This window comes from Schistocerca cancellata, chromosome 8 (assembly GCF_023864275.1).
Source record: "Schistocerca cancellata isolate TAMUIC-IGC-003103 chromosome 8, iqSchCanc2.1, whole genome shotgun sequence".
Taxonomy (NCBI): Eukaryota; Metazoa; Arthropoda; class Insecta; order Orthoptera; family Acrididae; genus Schistocerca; species Schistocerca cancellata.
In genome coordinates, this window is record NC_064633.1 from 84,577,548 (window position 1) to 84,594,905 (window position 17,358).

Genomic DNA, 17,358 nt, shown 5'->3' on the forward strand with positions numbered 1-17,358 from the left:
ATAATTTATCTCTTTAATAAGAAGGTGTTTTGAATTTTGTGTGCATGAAAAAGTGTGAATTTATGTCCGACTTTTACTCTGAGACGAGGTATCACTTAGAGTGCTAAAAGTGTGCGTGCATACTTTGCTGACCTCCTTGGTGAATTTTATTTTTTGTGATTTCGTCCCAAATGGAGACAAATCCAGTTTCATTTAGACTTTATGTGAGATAGACACATCACGTTATTACAAAAGAGTCATTTAGCCCATTAGGGAAAACTGAAATCTGTGTGCTCGATTTGAAATACATTACATGCTAGTGTCTGATCAAGCTGTCCAGTGAATTGTGCACAATAGTTGCAAATGTGCTTGGACTTAATGCACGAAGTTGGAAATTAATTTTGAGACAAGTGCTGATTTTGACAAAAATGAACCAAAAGTTTATTCAGAATATCAAGGTTCTGTTTTAATTGAGACACAAAGCACCTTGTTGATCATGTTGCTTAGCAACACTGTAATGCAGATTAATTAATTCGTTAGAACGATTTGTGATGTAATAAGTCCCATTACACATACAAACTCTTACATGAAATTAGCTGACCACGTGAGAGTATGAGAGTGATTTTATTTCCAGAAATGCCAATATACCGGTGGTTTCAAAAGTTAAAGTATATACTGATGCCTCTTCTTTATTCTTCTTCTTGTTTCTTGTTTATCCTGGCTTCTTGAGATCTCTTGTGAAGAGACACTATACAAAACATTCAGTAGTGGTGGGGTAATTTAACTTTTGAAACCGCTGGTTTATTGGCATTTCTGGAAATAAAGCTTTGCTCAGTGACTGTCAGTATGAGGCGACAGTGAAGTGAGGCATTATGTATTCAAGTGAGCATGGTAGTTGTTGACTGTATTCGGTTGGCACATTTGTAGCTCTGACATCACGGCCCCTACGGCAGTTGAATCTAGCACTGCATGCAATATATCAGTAACTTGCAGGAACATATGTTAAGTTTGTCCTTTGCTTCCACATTTGTAATAATAAATCAGAAACCACAAATGTATCAATCATAGCACATAAATGTCTCCAAAACTCGAATTGGTTTTTGTCATCATGTTTGTCATGGTACAGCACTTGTTTAAGCTTTTGATCAGGTAAGTTGGTGCAACAAGCAACTAAAATTATTTTTAGAGCAAGGTAGGCTCATTAATGAGGTAGGTACAAAATAATGCCCAAAAATAAAGTGATTACTTGCTGGTACAGATTGCCAGTGTAAACTGTCTGTGATATTCAGTGGTCTGGTGATCAGAATCAATAACCGTATTTCTCATTGAGCAGGCGTAAACAGCAGGGCTTGCAATAGTAAGTGCAGGAAAGAAGAAATGTATACACCAGCAGGTAGAGAGTCTAAGTCATGGGGGCAGTCATGACATTGATGAGAACACTAGAACTGGTAACTTCGTTATGTCATGATGTCGCTTCTCAGCATAGCAGTGGTATCCAATGTGGTTACCCCATGTGGATGATTGCGCTTGGCCCAGTGACAGATTTACTTGTGGTAATGTGTTCGTTGGTCACTGTTGAGCTAATGAGGCTCCAAAACCTCTATCTCTTGCTGAAGGTTTTGCATCTTACTGTTTACTGCATGTATAATACTATGTGGGCCTTTCATGATAACATTTAATTACATGGAATGGGGGAAATACCTGTCCACAGTGAACTGCTCTCGTATTGGGGTCACCAATTTATGTAGGCAAAATTAATGCTCACATATAATGACAATCGCCATATCAAGAAACTCACCATGAATGTCAAAGGAGGTGAACAAAAAAATTAGACAGAGAAAGCTAAAACTTTTACAGAACATATACAAACCTTATTGGATCATTTGTTTATTCCCACCTATTTGTTATATCTCCGTGCTTATAAACCTCACTTTTTCCACATCCTTCTGATTCATCAAAATATTTATTAGTAGAGTTCAATATAAATCAATAAATAAAAATCTAATAAAGAAGAATATAAGATAATCAATGAAGAAGATTGATACAGCACTTCAACACCCGACACAAATATAGAAAAACCGTTAGCTTTATCACATTTTTCATTTTAATTTTTATAGCTGTTACACGAATATGCCAAAGTCAATTCCATTACAATCTAACTATAATTACTCGTTATTTTATGACTTGTGTGCCGATATAACATTCTATTTATGTTGTGTAGAAGACAGTAGATATCAGCTTGCAGATTGGAGCCATATTTCTTGACTTCCAAAATGCTTTTGATACATAATGAATGACGTTTTCTAAAACATTAGCTTAGTGTGTATCTAAATTATTTGTTATGCAACTGGTGCATGGGACTAGACCAACATGAGGTGTCTTACACTGTCACTAAGCCCATCCAAGTTGACATGATATAAACTGCCTTGCAACTTTCAGTGTTTCAGTGTTATCTTGAAATGTATATATACAGTAATTTGTTAAAAATCTTGCTTTCTCATAGTCAACAGTATATGTAGACATAGATCCCATGACTTAAGGCATTGTATTTACATCATTATGTACCTGACATTTTCTGCCTGACAAAAGTTATACTGACAGTTATACATGATGCCAACTTGGATTGTCTGCATAAGATTTATAATGATGGGCTACTCCAAAACAATGTTCAGGTAATATATACACCACCTGAAAAAAATTTGAAGCACTTACACAGGAAGAAGGAAACAGAGTAAAATGATATATATTTGCCAGATTTGACTTATTACACAGTGAGCATCAGAAGATCTGTTGAGAGAAAAAGAAAAGGAGAATAGTAACATAGTATTTTCTACCAATCATAGGTATACACTAAACAGGCAATATTAAAAGAACTGGGAAATCAGACTACTATCAGGTAACAATGAGCCAATATAAAAGCAATCATGACAACAGATAATGGAAAAGACACCGTACAGAAACTGAGGTCCAGAACTAAAACCTAAATGGCCTTCGCCATATTGCTACAACAGATAAAAAGTAAAACGTGGTCGACAGCCCACGTGTCATTTGCTAGAACAGCTGATAACTCAGATGGCAAACCCAAGTGGGAACATAAACAGTTAAAAAAAATGGGCATGCCATCACAAAGTGGCAGACAGTGAAAACTTGGGTGCAATGTGTACAAAGTAGTGGGGGAGCGCCACTTAACAAATGATGATAGCTCAAAAGGCAGTGCCCAATATGCAACCTAGTTAAAATGACCTCCTCCCAGTGAGAGGACCGATGCCAAACTGACGCCACCTCCTAACACACAGCAACACATAGATCACCAGAGGGAATATAAGAACTAATGGGCTGAGATACAAGGACTGCAGCCACGGCAGCAGCATCAGCAGGCTCATTTCCTGGCAGACTGACATGACCAGGAACCCACATAAACATCACAGTGGCTCCACCAAGAGTGAGCAAGTGTCAGTTTTCTTGGACCTGTTGCCCTAAGGGATGGGTGGTGTACAAGGTGCATACAAGTTCTAAGGCCTCCGATTTTTTTTCTAATTAACTACTCACCCAAAATTGATGAAACTAGCGTTACTTCTCGATGTAATCGCCCTGCAGACATACACATTTTTCACAACACTGACGCCTTGATTCCATGGCAGCGGCGAAGGCTTCTTTAGGAGTCTGTTTTGACCACTGGAAAATCGCTGAGGCAATAGCAGCATGGCTGGTCAATGTGTGGCCACGGAGAGTGTCTTTCATTGTTGGAAAAAGCCAAAAGTGACTAGGAGCCAGGTCAGGTGAGTAGGGAGCATGAGGAATCACTTCAATTGTTATCATGAAGAAACTGTTGCATAACGTTAGCTCGATGTGCGGGTGCGTTGTCTTGGTGAAACAGCACACGCGCAGCACTTCCCGGACCTTTTTGTTGCAGTGCAGGAAGGAATTTGTTCTTCAAAACATTTTCGCAGGATGCACCTGTTACCGTAGTGCCCTTTGGAATGCAATGGGTAAGGATTACACCCTCACTGTCCCAGAACATGGGCACCATCATTTTTTCAGCACTGGCGGTTACCCAAATTTTTTTTGGTGGCGGTGAATCTGTGTGCTTCCATTGAGCTGACTGGCACTTTGTTTCTGGATTGAAAAATGGCATCCACGTCTCATCATTGTCACAACCGATGAAAAGAAAGTCCCATTCATGCTGTCGTTGTGCGTCAACATTGCTTGGCGTCGTCCGTCAGCGTTCGTGGTACCTACCTAGATGACACTTTTCGCATTTTCAGGTCGTCATGCAGGATTGAGTGCACAGAACCCACAGAAATGCCAACTCTGGAGGCGCTCTGTTCAACAGTCATTCGGCAATCCCCCAAAACAATTCTCTCCACTTTCTCGATCATGTCGTCAGACCGGCTTGTGCGAGCCTGAGGTTGTTTCGGTTTGTTGTCACACGATGTTCTGCCTTCATTAAACTGTCGCACCCACAAACACACTTTCGACACATCCATAAATCCATAACCACATGTCTCCTTCAACTGTCAATGAATTTCAATTGGTTTCACACCACGCAAATTCAGAAAACGAATGACTGCATGGTGTTCAAGTAAGGAAAACATCGCCATTTTAAGTATTTAAAACAGTTCTCATTCTCGCCGCTGTCGGTAAAATTCCATCTGCTGTATGGTGCTGCCATCTCTGGGACGTATTGACAATGAATGCGGCCTCATTTTAAAACAATGCACATGTTTCTATCTCTTTCCAGTCTGGAGAAAAAAAATCGGAGGCCTTAGAACTTGAATGCACCTCGTACAGTGCACACAGACTTTGAAGTGCAGAGCAGAGGACACAACTGAAAAGTCTGTGGTGCTGGATGTACTCTGTGGCCTGATACACTGTGAAGAGCTTGGCTGTAAATACTGAGCAGTGTGCCAGAAGTTAATACCAAAAAACATTGGTGCCAATGATGAAGGCTCATCCAACACCATATTCAGTCTGAGAGCCATCAGTGTACATAAAGGTACTATTGTGAAGTTCCATGTAAAGGTCATGAAACGGAAGGTGATAGAGCAAGGCTGGAGCAGTGTCCTTAGGAAGCAAATGAAGGCCAAGGTGAACATGGGCCGGCGCATGAAGCCAAGGTGGTGAAGGGTTCACACCCAGTGAGAAAGTTGCAGGTAGCGTGAAGCTACGCTGCTGGAGCAAGTGCCAAAAGTGTACTCTAGGTGGTAACAGAGAAGAGGGACACACCTCGTACTGGCGATCAAAGGAGTCTTTGAAGAAGGAGGCAAAGGAAGGGTGGCCACAGGACAAACAGCATTTATACCCACTAATGCAAAAGGCACCAGTGGCCAAAAGGATGCCATGATGGTGAATAGTGTTGAAACAGCACAAATGTGATGAATGTACAGACGCACAAACAAAGCACCCATAGTCTTATTCCAAACAGACAAGGAACTGGAACAAACGGTGGAGGGTGGTTCAATCTACACTCATGGAAGTACCATTGAGGACAGGTAGAACATTGAGGGACTGCATACAGTGGGCTGCCAGGTAAGACACATGTGAGGACCAAGAGAGTTTCCTATCGAGCATGAGCCCCAGGAATTTTACAGTTTCAACAAACAGAAGAGCAACAGGCTCACGATGTAAAGATGGTGGGAGAAACCAATTGCACTGCCAGAAATTCATAGAGATAGTTTTGTCAATGGAGAAATGAAATCTATTGTCCGCAAAATTGTCAACAAAAAGGGAGCTGGAGATGCTTGGTGGGAGACAGTCCATTATATGGTTAATGGCAATAGCAAAGAGGATGATGCTCAGGACAGAAACCTGAGGCACACCGGTTATCTGTATACAGGTGTCCAAAAAGGCAGAATCCACATGCACCTTGAAAACTTGGACTTTTAAAAATTCCTCAAGGAAAGGGGGCAGGCAGCCATGGAAGACCCACGTGTAGAGAGTACGGAGGATACCCGTTCTCCAGTGGGTATCATAGGCCTTCTCCAAATCAAAAAAGATGGATCAAGTCTGGGATTTCTGCAGAAAACAATTCATGACATGTGTGAACATAGTAATGAGATTGTCAACTGCAGAACAGTGTGCTCATAATCCACACTGTGCAGTGGTTAGTAAATTGTGAGACTCAAGCCACCATACAAGATGGGCATGAATCATACATTCCATCACCTTGCAAACACAGCTAGTGAGAGAGATGGGGCAGTAGCTAGAAGAAAGGCTTCTGTCCCTACCAGCTCAGCTACAGGTATGACGGTGGCTTCACACCAATGTCTGGGAAACATGCCCTCTGCCCAGATGTGGTTGTACGTATTAAGCAGAAAGTGCTTGCTGACAAGATGAACTGAAAGTATGCTCTAGCTCCCTCATAGTAAAGGTGACATTATGGCACTCATGATTGTGAGAAGAGAAGGTTATCACCCAAACCTCCTCCACTTGTTTCTGATGGATGAAGGCAGGGTGATAGTGGGAAGAGCTCAAATTTCCACAAAATCATGGCCGAATGTGTTGGAGATAGCAATAAAGTTCACAATGAAATCATTTACTACTGTCAGGCTGGAAACTGGGGAAGGGATCTTGGTTACAGAGAGCCATCAGAGGTTGGCCCACACAACAAAGGAAGCAGTCAATCTGCTAAAAGAACTAGTGAATGAAATACAGCCAGATTTTTTGATATCCCGAAGAACACAATGACACTTTACATGCATCTGTTTATAATGAGTGCGACTTGCCATCATACGATGATGGCTAAAAATGCAGAAAGCAGTTCTCCACTTGCAAATTGCATTGCAGCATGTCTCATTCCACCAAGGGACTGGGACATTGTTTGGTAAACAGGAAGTGCGAGGATGGAAAGTTCCACAGCAGTAAGGGTAACTTTTGTAAGATATTCCACCTGGTCATCACAACTGGGGAAATCTTGTTCACTGAAGGTCAACAGGAAGTGCATGGATTCCAGCTAAGATTTTTGAATTTGAGTGGTAGGTTATTGAAAATGGGTGCAGTAGTATACTGTACACGTTTTTGCACAAGAGTTAAGAAAGTCCGATCCAAATGTAGGTTTGATTTCTGCCAAGTATTAACCAAGTGAAAGCTGTAAATTTTGAAATTTTCCCAGCGAATCAACTGTTCAAAAAGATTTCAGGCTTGCAGTTGGTCGTCGTAAACTTCATTACATGATATTTCACCTGGACAACTGCCAGCCATGTTCAGGTGAGCTGAACGAGGACCGATGAACACGTTCTCCACTCCAGCTTATATAGTGTGTTGATGGTAGTGCCGCGCATGTGTTGCAGTCGCAGAGACAGAAGGGCCACACCACCCAACGGCAGTGCCCATGCTGCAGTACACAGCTGCCATCGGTATTGTCGCTGCTCGCAGCTATCGAAGTCTTCTGGCGTCTTCGTCTCGAGCCAATTTCTGCGTTGACGGGGTTACATGCATTATTCAATTGGTAACCACTGTCACGGTTCATTAGACTTCCCGCAATGTGTATTTCAACTGATTCTTTGATAATGGAGTCCCAAAACGTTGTTGCAGTGGCCAAAATCGAAGTTTTGTCGTACTCCATTGAATGTCCATCAGAAATACAATGTTCCGCAACTGCAGACTTACTGGGTTGCAGTAGGTGACTGCACTGTTGATGTTCTGTACAACGCTATTCCACTATATGCATTGTCTATCCTAAATAGGCCATACCACATTGACACAGTATTTTGTAAATTCCCGCCTTCTGCAGTAACAAATCATCTTTCACCGATCCCAGCAAATCAGAAATCTTAGAATGCGGACGAAAACCACTTTCACATCAAAATGATTAAGAATCCTTGCTATCTTGAAGAAGATATTTCCAACAAAGGGAAGTAAGGCTAGGGACTTGGCTGGTGCATCCTCCTCTTTATCCACTTCCCGGTTCCTGGCTCTAGTTGAGATTAGATTAGATTAGATTAGATTTACTTTCATTCCAATTGATCCGTAGTGAGGAGATCCTCCAGGATGTGGAACATGTCAGAAAAACAACAACACATGACAAATATTTACAACTAAAACAAATAAGCTAATGTACCATTCCACAGGTCCCAAGTGGAATCATCGTCATTTTTTAATGAACACTAAGATTCATTTTACAAATACTAATGCACTGAATTTAAAATAAAAAAGTTTTTTATTTATTTATAAGGTAATAAACATGGCCCTGTTAATTTGCCAGGTCAAGTGCCCACTGTCTCTGAATGCCGTCCTCAAATGTGCCAGTTCCTTAGGCAAATTCTCTGCATCTGACACCGTGTGTACCCTGTGTACAAGGGTTTTAAGTACCCACATGGTCTGGGGTGGGTGATCACAACTTGAAGAATGCAAATACAAATCAGTGTGAGTGGGCTTGCGATAGACAAAATGTCCCACAGTGTGATCACTCTTCCATTTAACCAAAACATCCAGGAATGGAAGGCAGACATCTTCTCTACTTCTCTTGTTCCATAGTAAATCGAATATTCTCATGGATGGAGTTAAGATGATGAAACAACTCCATTAACCTTTCTTCTCCATAGGGCCACACTATGAAAGTGTCATCGACATTTCTCCAAAAAGTAGACCGCTGATTCAAGTGCTCTCTCCCCAAAATCCTCCATAAAAAGGTTAGCCATCAGAGGAGACAGAGGGCTGCCCATGGAGACACAGTCAGACCGTTCAAAATATTCCTCGTTAAACATAAAATAAGTTGAGGAAAGAGTATGTCAGAACAAAGCAGTAATGTCTGATTCAAACTGTTGACCAATATGAATCAAGGAATCCGCAAGAGATACTTTTGTGAACAGGGAAACTACATCAAAACTCACTGGAAGGTCTGAATTACTTAAGTGGAGAGCTCCCAGTCCGTTAATAAAATCAGTAGAGTTTCGTATATGGTGTGAACATTTGCCAACAAATGGTCTCAACAAAGAAGCTAGATGTTTGGCTAAATCATATGTGGTTGCATCAATATTACTCACTATAGGCCATAAAGGCAGACCTTCCTTATGCACTTTAAGAAGACCATACAGTCTCGGTGGTACGCTGCCATGAGGTCTTAATCGCTTGGTGGTATCTGGAGCTTGCGGGGAAGAGTTCAAAAGTGCACATGTCTTCCATTGCACACATGCTGTTGGGTCTTGATCAATTCTCCGATACATAGTATCACTAAGCAGACTATACATCTTCTGCAAATACAACCCATGAGGTAACAAAATGGTAGAATTACATTTATCAGCCTTAAGCACTACTATTTCCAGATCTTCTTAAAGGTTCGGTAGTGCAGCCCTTTCTTCAGCAGTTATATTACTGCATTGAGGAGGAGCTTTCAGAAGAATCTGACCAGTTTCCCTCCTTATTTCTTCAGCAGCACCCATAGGAAGGCAATGTACAGCTTGTTCAACACCACTTACGAAACTTATAAGAGGTACTGCACTTGGTGTAGGTGCAAAGTTAAGACCTTTTCCCAAAACTGACAGCGTCGCATCGTCTAAAATCTTCTCCATGAAATTAACCATGGAACATCATGCAGTTATTTCCAATGGCGTCAGCTGCTGTAGCACCAAGTGATCAAATTTCAACATCTGCTGGGAACTGGCAGCCTCATATACAATGTCGAACTTGGCTGAAGTCACACCATCAACCCACTCCCATGATATAGTAGAAAGAAGTGCTGCAATTTTCAAGTGTAGATGGAACAATTTTTCTGAGATGGCATCCAACCTTCATCTTGTATAACAGATTCTCTCCTTCACAATAGTGTGGTTCACCTTCTCCATTATTTTCCATGCAGTGGTCGTCCTAATAAAATGTGTCACTCTGGCAGATTTGGGTATTATGCCCTCGTCCCATCATCTCATTAAAAAACTTAAAGAACTTAAAAGCTTTGCTCCCTTACCACGTAGCTTGTCGAACCTTCTTACATTTGAGTCCATCTCCTCATCATAAAGGCATCTGATGCAAAATTCGAAATTTTCCCAGTGAATCAGCTGTTCAAAACGATTTCAGGCTTGCAGCCAGTCATTGTAAACTTCATTACATGATATTTCACCTGGACAACTGCCAGCCATGTACAGATGAGCCGAACAAGGACTGATGAAGGTGTTCTCTGCTCCAGCTTATATAGTGCACTGATAGGAGTGCCGCGCATGTGTTGCAATCGCAGAGACAGAAGGGCCACACCGCCCAGCGGCAGTGCCCTCGCTGATGGAACTGCAGTCCTCAGTTGCTGTCGGTATTGTCGCTGGTCGCAGAAATCGAAGTCTTCTGGTGTCTTCGTCTCGAGCAAATTTTGGTGATGATGGGATTCCATGTGTTATTCAATTGGTAACTACTGTCACAGTTCATTAGATTTCCCACAATGTGTATTTCAACTGACTCTTTGATAATGGAGTCCCAAAAAGTTGTTGCAGTGACCAAAATCGAAGTTTTGTCGTACTCCATTGAATGTCCATCAGAAATACAATGTTCCGCAACTGCAGACTTACTGGGTTGCAGTAGGTGACTGCACTGTTGATGTTCTGTACAACGCTCTTCCACTATATGCATTGTCCATCCTGAATAGGCCATACCACATTGACACAGTATTTTGTAAATTCCCGCCTTCTGCAGTAACAAATCATCCTTGACCGAACCCAGCTAATCTGAAATCTTAGAAGGCGGACGAAAAACCACTTTCACATGAAAATGATTAAGAATCCTTGCTATCTGGAAGGATATATTTCCAACAAAGGAAAGAAAAGCTACAGACTTGCATGGTGTGTCCTCCTCTTTATCCACTTCCCGGTTCCTGGCTCTAGTTGAGAAGGCCCTGTTAATTTGCCGGGACGAGTACCCATTGTCTCTGAACACCATCCTCAAATGTGCCAGTTCCTTAGGCAAATTGTCTGCATCTGACACCGTGTGTGCCCTGTGTACAAGGGTTTTAAGTACACTCATGGTCTGGCATAGGTGATGGCGACTTGAAGAATGCAAATACAAATCAGTGTCAGTGGGCTTGCGATAGACAGAATTTCCCACAGTGCCGTCACTCTTCCATTTAACCAAAACATCCAGGAATGGAAGGCAGCCATCTTTCTCTATTTCTCTAGTAAATTGAATATTCTCATGGATGGAGTTAAGATGATGAAAAAACTCCATTAACCTTTCTTCTCCATAGGGCCACACTATGAAAGTGTCAACAACGTATCTCAAAAAACAGTTGGTTTACAGACCGCTGATTCAAGTGCTCTCTCCTCAAAATCTTCCATAAAAAGGTTAGCCACCAGAGGAGATAGAGGGCTGCCCATGGCAACATCGTCAGACTGTTCAAAATATTCCTGGTTAAACATAAAATAAGTTGAGGAAAGAGTATGTCGAAACAAAGCAGTAATGTCTGATTCAAACTGTTGACCAATTTCAATCAAGGAAACTGCAAGAGGTACTTTTGTGAAAAGGGAAACTACATCAAAACTCACTAGAAGAAGTACTGTCAGCACACTATACAAGCTGGAGTGGAGAACGTCTTTGTCAGTCCCCATTTGGCTCACCTGAAGATGGCTGGCAGTTGTCCAACGAAATGACGTGTAACGAAGCTGCAAGCCTGAAATCTTTTTGAACAAGTGAAAGCTGCTTATTCTTGGGAATAAGCTAATATTGTTAACAAAAAATGACAGTAAGGAATATATATATATAAGGAGTTGAGGTTAGAGGAAATTCTGGAGTTCTTCTTCACTGTGAGTCCAGATCATGAAGATGTCATCAATAAATCTGTACCAAACTTTGGGTTGGCAGGCCTGGGGAACCAAGAAGGCTTCCTCTAAGCGAACCATGAATAGGTTGGCACATGAGGGGGCCATCCTGGTACCCATGGCTGTTCCCTTTAATTGTTGGTATGTCCGGTCTTCAAAAGTGAAGAAGTTGTGGGTCAGGATGAAGCTGGCTAAGGTAATGAGGAAAGAGGTTTTAGGTAGGACAACATACTGGGTTCTCTTCCCCTCATCCACAGTTCACAGTATGCCACATGAGAAAAGGACAAGCTGAGTTTCACATGAGCGATGCTTTTAAAACCATGTTGATTCACGCACATAAGCTTCTTAGAGTCAAAAAAGTTTATTATATTCAAACTGAGAATATGCTCAAGGATTCTGCAGCAAACAGGGATATTGGCCTGTAATTTTGCAGGTCCATTCTTTTACCCTTCTTACATATTGGAGGCACCTACACTTATCTCAAGTCGCATGGGACTTTGAGTTGATCAAGAGGCTCATGATAAATGTGAGATAGATAAGAAGCCAATGCCACAGAGTACTCTTTGTAAAATCGAACTGGGATTCCATCTGGACTTAGTGATTTATTTGATTTCAAATCTTTCAGTTGTTTCTCTATGCCAGGTATGCTTATTATTATGTTGTCCATATGGGAGTCTGTCTGATGATCAAATGACGGGATGTTTGTGTGATTCTTCTATGTGAAAGATTTCTTGAATGTGATGCTTATTTACTGCTTCTTAAAAAGTGTTGTTAGTTTAGAATTCATTATTAAATTGATAAAAATGTTTCTTCTGTGTCATTGATACACATCATCACACTGAAGTGTCCTTATGGTGAACTCTCCAACAGCATGATGAGTGGGTCTAGTATCAGCACAGGAATTACAAATTTTCTTACTTAAATTCAAGCATTTCAGCCAAAGCCTAAGCTTCCATTGGATCGTTGACTATAGATTTAATTTAGGAATTACTTTAAAAACATGACTACCTTCAGACATGTGGATTGTACATGTTGTGTGTTTTTTAAATGACAGTCTCAATAAGTTCAGCCAAATGTCACAGCTGTTGATGAATAATTAGTTTTACACTTACAGGGAACATTGCATAAATTCAGTCCCATGTCTAAAATGCTTGGCAATTATTCAGTACAGAAAACTGTTCTAGAAAATTCCTTTCACTCTAAATATAATTAAAAGGAGATAAAAACGGCATCTTAAGGCTCACAAAATATGCCAGTTTAACTCAATTACTATTCACAGTAACAGAAATGTGAAATCCAGCCAGAAAAAAAAAATCGGTGAGTGCAATAGGAAAATTAAAAATTACAAATCAGTTATTAAAGATAGCGAGACTAGATGACAGAAGTTATGCACTGTAAAATGTTTTAGAGTTGTAGTGGCCAGTACATTACCTGGTGATGGTTTAGGATACATTCTTCTCACATTCCACAGTAAAAAATATGCTCAGGAACCTGAAGGCTAAATTAATATCATTTTCAGTCTACGACAGACAACAGAAGACTATTATTCTCATTTCCAATAAGGAATTTAATAAATGTTTTCATATGCCTCAATTTCTTCAGCTTTTATCACTCAGTTTACCAAAAATGAAATGACTGACTAGTAAGGTTTACTAACACCCTACATGAGCATGACAGTGAACTTTTCATCATTTACTTACTGCTCGTTCTTGTTGGCCAGGATCTTTAGTGGTGTAGCTACTGTGATATTTTCCTGCTATTACTCTGAAAAGTTCCTCGGGATATTTCACACCCTTTGCATTGTCCCAGAAGCAAATAGCAGCTAAAGAAAATAAAAATACTAGTTACTTCACTAATTTAAGAAAATATCTCAGTGATATCAATAACCATTATTTTGAATTAAAAACATTATCAAAACAATGCTAAAGATTTAAATAGCCAAAGCTGCAGCAAGGGTTGTGGCAGCAAGAAAGTGTGATGCAGGTTAAAGGGATTTTTTTACCTGGGGGGGGGGATGGAAAGAAGGAAAACAGTACATAAAAAGGCAGGCAAGGTGAAGAAGGCAATGGATAATAAACAATAAAATAGAACACAAAAGGTAAACACTAAATTAAAATATATAAATAAGATACATTTATACTGGAGGGAAGGTGAAATTACAACAAATCCTGGAAGAGAACTAGAGTGAATGGAAGAAAAGTGTCTCAGAAGTACAGTGTGACAAATATTTCATACTAAAAATAAGAAAATATTAGAAAGACAGATACTTACATGATAGTACATATTTAAGAGAAATCAAAGAACCACCACAAATGTATTTGTAAATATTTTCCATATTTCTATATATTGCCACATGCCATGGAAATTCTTTGCGTTGTACAACTTCACCACCAGCTAGAAGAGGGATGTGTTGAGGTCGGACCTTTCCACATGCTAAACACAGAAATTATACATATGAAGAAAGGCAAGAAATTGCATATGAATGTCCATATGATTTTATTCTAAGGAACATCACCACAAACTTCTAATGCATATCAATATATATTCCAAAACATGAAATTATAATTAGAATAATATAATTTCATGTTTTTGAATATCTATTCATATGCATTATTAGTTTGTGGTGATGATCTTTAGTTTTTATATAAAAACTAATATTATCTTGTAAAGAGAAAGGCAATTTTGTACATTTTTTAAAAAAATTCTGAATAGTTTCTTCTATAAGAGAGAAAACACTAATTCATATCATCAAAAAGTAAAAATTTCATAAATCAGTGAAACAATATCATGAAAAGGATAGTTGGTACTCACCATATACCAGAGATGCTGAGTCACAAATAGGCACAAAATGAGCTTTTATCCAACAGGACACACACACACACACACACACACACACACACACACACACACACACACACACACACACCACACACACGTGCATAGTGGGAGAAGCAACTGAGTGTTGTGTGTAAGGAGAAAGCTGGTGTGGGGAGGCAGAGGGATAGCAGGATACAAGTGGGGGACAGTAAAGTACTGTTTGTGGGAGTGTACTGGGACAAGTCAGAGAGGGGATAGGGCAGTCAGGAGGTTAGATGGCAAACAGGTGATTGGGGGGGGGGGGGGATTGTAGAGGAAAAGAAGATAAGTTCAAAGACTGTGGATGCACTGGTGGAACAGAAGGCTGTGTAGTACTTGAATGGGAACAGGGAAGAGGCAAGATGCGTAAGGACAATGACTAATGAAGGTTGAGGCCAGGAAAGTTACAGGAACATAGGATATATTGCAGGGTGGGATCCCACGTGCACAGTTCAGAAAAGCTGATGTAGGTGGGAAGGATCTAGATCACATTGGCTGTGAAGCAGTCATTGAAATGGAGAATGTTGTTGGCAGCATGATCAGCAACAGGGTGGTCCAATTCTTTCTTGGCTGCAGTTTGTCAGTGGCCATTCATGCGGCAGACAGGTTATTGGTTGCCATGCCCAATTAAAATGCAGCATAGTGGTAGATCACATGACTGGTTTCACTGGTAGCCCTGCATTTGATGGGAAAAGTGACATTTGTGACTGGACTGGAGTAGCTGGTGGTTGGAAGATGTCTGGGACAGGTCTTGCATCTAGGTCTGTTACAGGGATATGTGTCATGAGGGCAAGGGATTGGGAGCAGAGGTTGTGCAGGAGTGGACGATGGTATTGTGTGGAAACGCTGAGAAGGATATTGGGTAAGACATCCCTCATTGCAAGGTACTATGAGAGGTAGTTGAAACCCTGGGAGAGAATGTAATCCAGTTTTGTGTGGTACTGAGTCGTGAGGGGAATACTCCTCTGTAGCCAGACAGTGGGATTTCAGGAGATGAGGCTGACTTGAAAGATATGGCATGGAAACCTGTTTTTGTACAAGGTTTTGAGGGTAATTATGGCCCATAAATGACTCAGTGAGACACTCAGTATTTTTCAGAGGGATCACTCATCACTGTAGATGTGACGGCTTCTGGCGGCTAGGCTATATTTTAGGGACGTCTTGGTATGGAATGGGCAGCAGCTATCAAAGTGGAAGTATTGCTGGTGGTTGGTAGGTTTGATATGGACAGGGGTACTGATGTAGTCATCTTTTGACATGGAGGTGAACATTGAGGAAGGTGACTTGTTGGGTGAAAGTAGGACCAGGTGAAGCAAATGGGGGAGAAGGTGCTGAGATTCTGGAGGAATGTGGACAGGGTGTCCTCACCCTCAATCCAGATCATGAAGATGTCATCAATAAATATAAACCAGGTTAGGGGTTTGGGATTCTGGGTGTTCAGGAAGGATTCTTCTAGATGGCCCATAAATAGCCTGGCACAGGATGGTTCCATCTCAGATAGCCATACCACAGATTTTTTGTAGGTTATGCCTCCAAAGGAGGAGTATTGTGAATGAGAATATACTTGGTCATGGCGATTAGGAAGGAGGTTGTTGGTTTGGAATCTGTTGGGCATTGAGAAAGGGAATGTTCAGTAATGATACAGACATGGCCATTACGGATATTAGTGTAAAGGGAGGTGGCATCAATACTGATGAGCATGGCACCATGTGCTAAAAGAACAGGAACTATGGAGAGTTGGTGGAGGAAGCTGTTAGTCTCTTTTATACAAGAGGGCAGGCAATGAGTAATAGGCTGAAGGTGCTGGTATATGAGAGCAGAGATTCTCTCAGTGGGGGCACAGTAACCGGCCACAATGGGGTGTCCTTGGTGATCAGGTTTATGGACTTTGGGAAGCATGTGAAAGGTAGGAGTGCAAGGAGTGGTAGGTGTGAGGAGAGATAGATGGGCCCCAAGTAGAGGTTATGGGATGGGTCAAAGAATTTGAGGAGAGACTGAAGATCCTGCTGGATTTCTGGAATGGTGTCACTGTGGTAGGATTTCTTGGTGGATGAATCTGACAACTGGCAGAGTCCTTCTACAAGGTAATCCTTGCACTTCAAAAGAATGGTGGTGGAGCCTTTGCCAACAGTTAGGATTATACAGTTGGGATCAGTTTTTAGGTGGTGGATTGAGGTTCTTTCTGCAGATGTAAGGTTAGTTTCACATTGAGGAATTTGGGGAATGACGGTGAGGTGCGATTTGAGGTTAAGAAATTTTGTAAAGTTAACAGGGGGTGATTTGGGGGCAGTGGGGGTGGATCATGGTTGAATGGAGGAGTGAACTGAGTCAGGCAGCATTCAACATTTTTCTTTAGTTGAGTCTGATTGGTAGGGTTGGTCTTTAACAAGTCTTGCATGATTGAATTTTGGAGTAGGGAAAGAGATGAGGTTTTTGGAAAGGACTGATATTTCTATGGGGTTAAGACTTTTGGAGGAAAGGTTCAAAACTGCATTTTGGGATTGTTTAGGTGCTGAATTCTGTATGGTGGTGGGAGGGTATTTTTTAGGATCAGGTAAATGTAGTAGGTCTATGAGACAGGGTTTGTCAGCCATGAGAGGATGTGGGGGAGGATTGGAGTTTGTTGTAGAGGTGGTGGACAGTGGCAGCTCAAGGTGACAGTAGGAAGTGAGGAGGGTGGAGAGTTTTTTGAGGTGGTGATGTGCATGTTGCTCTAGTTCCTGGAGGGCAAGAGTTTCAATGTGTGATATGGGATCCACTTTTTTGGGATTGCATAGCAGGAGAATTTTAC

At 41.1% G+C, this 17,358-nt stretch overlaps 1 protein-coding gene across 1 annotated transcript in view; it reads right to left on the reverse strand.

Moving 5' to 3' along the window:
- LOC126095379 (modular serine protease-like) overlaps positions 1-17,358 on the reverse strand; it is a 130,590-nt gene that overhangs the window by 54,657 nt on the left and 58,575 nt on the right. The window contains exons 4-5 of the mRNA XM_049910183.1: positions 13,983-14,144; positions 13,412-13,533 (exon numbers count right to left, since the gene is read on the reverse strand). Coding sequence (XP_049766140.1) covers positions 13,412-13,533; positions 13,983-14,144 — 284 coding nt within the window. The remainder of the gene's footprint in view (positions 1-13,411; positions 13,534-13,982; positions 14,145-17,358) is intronic.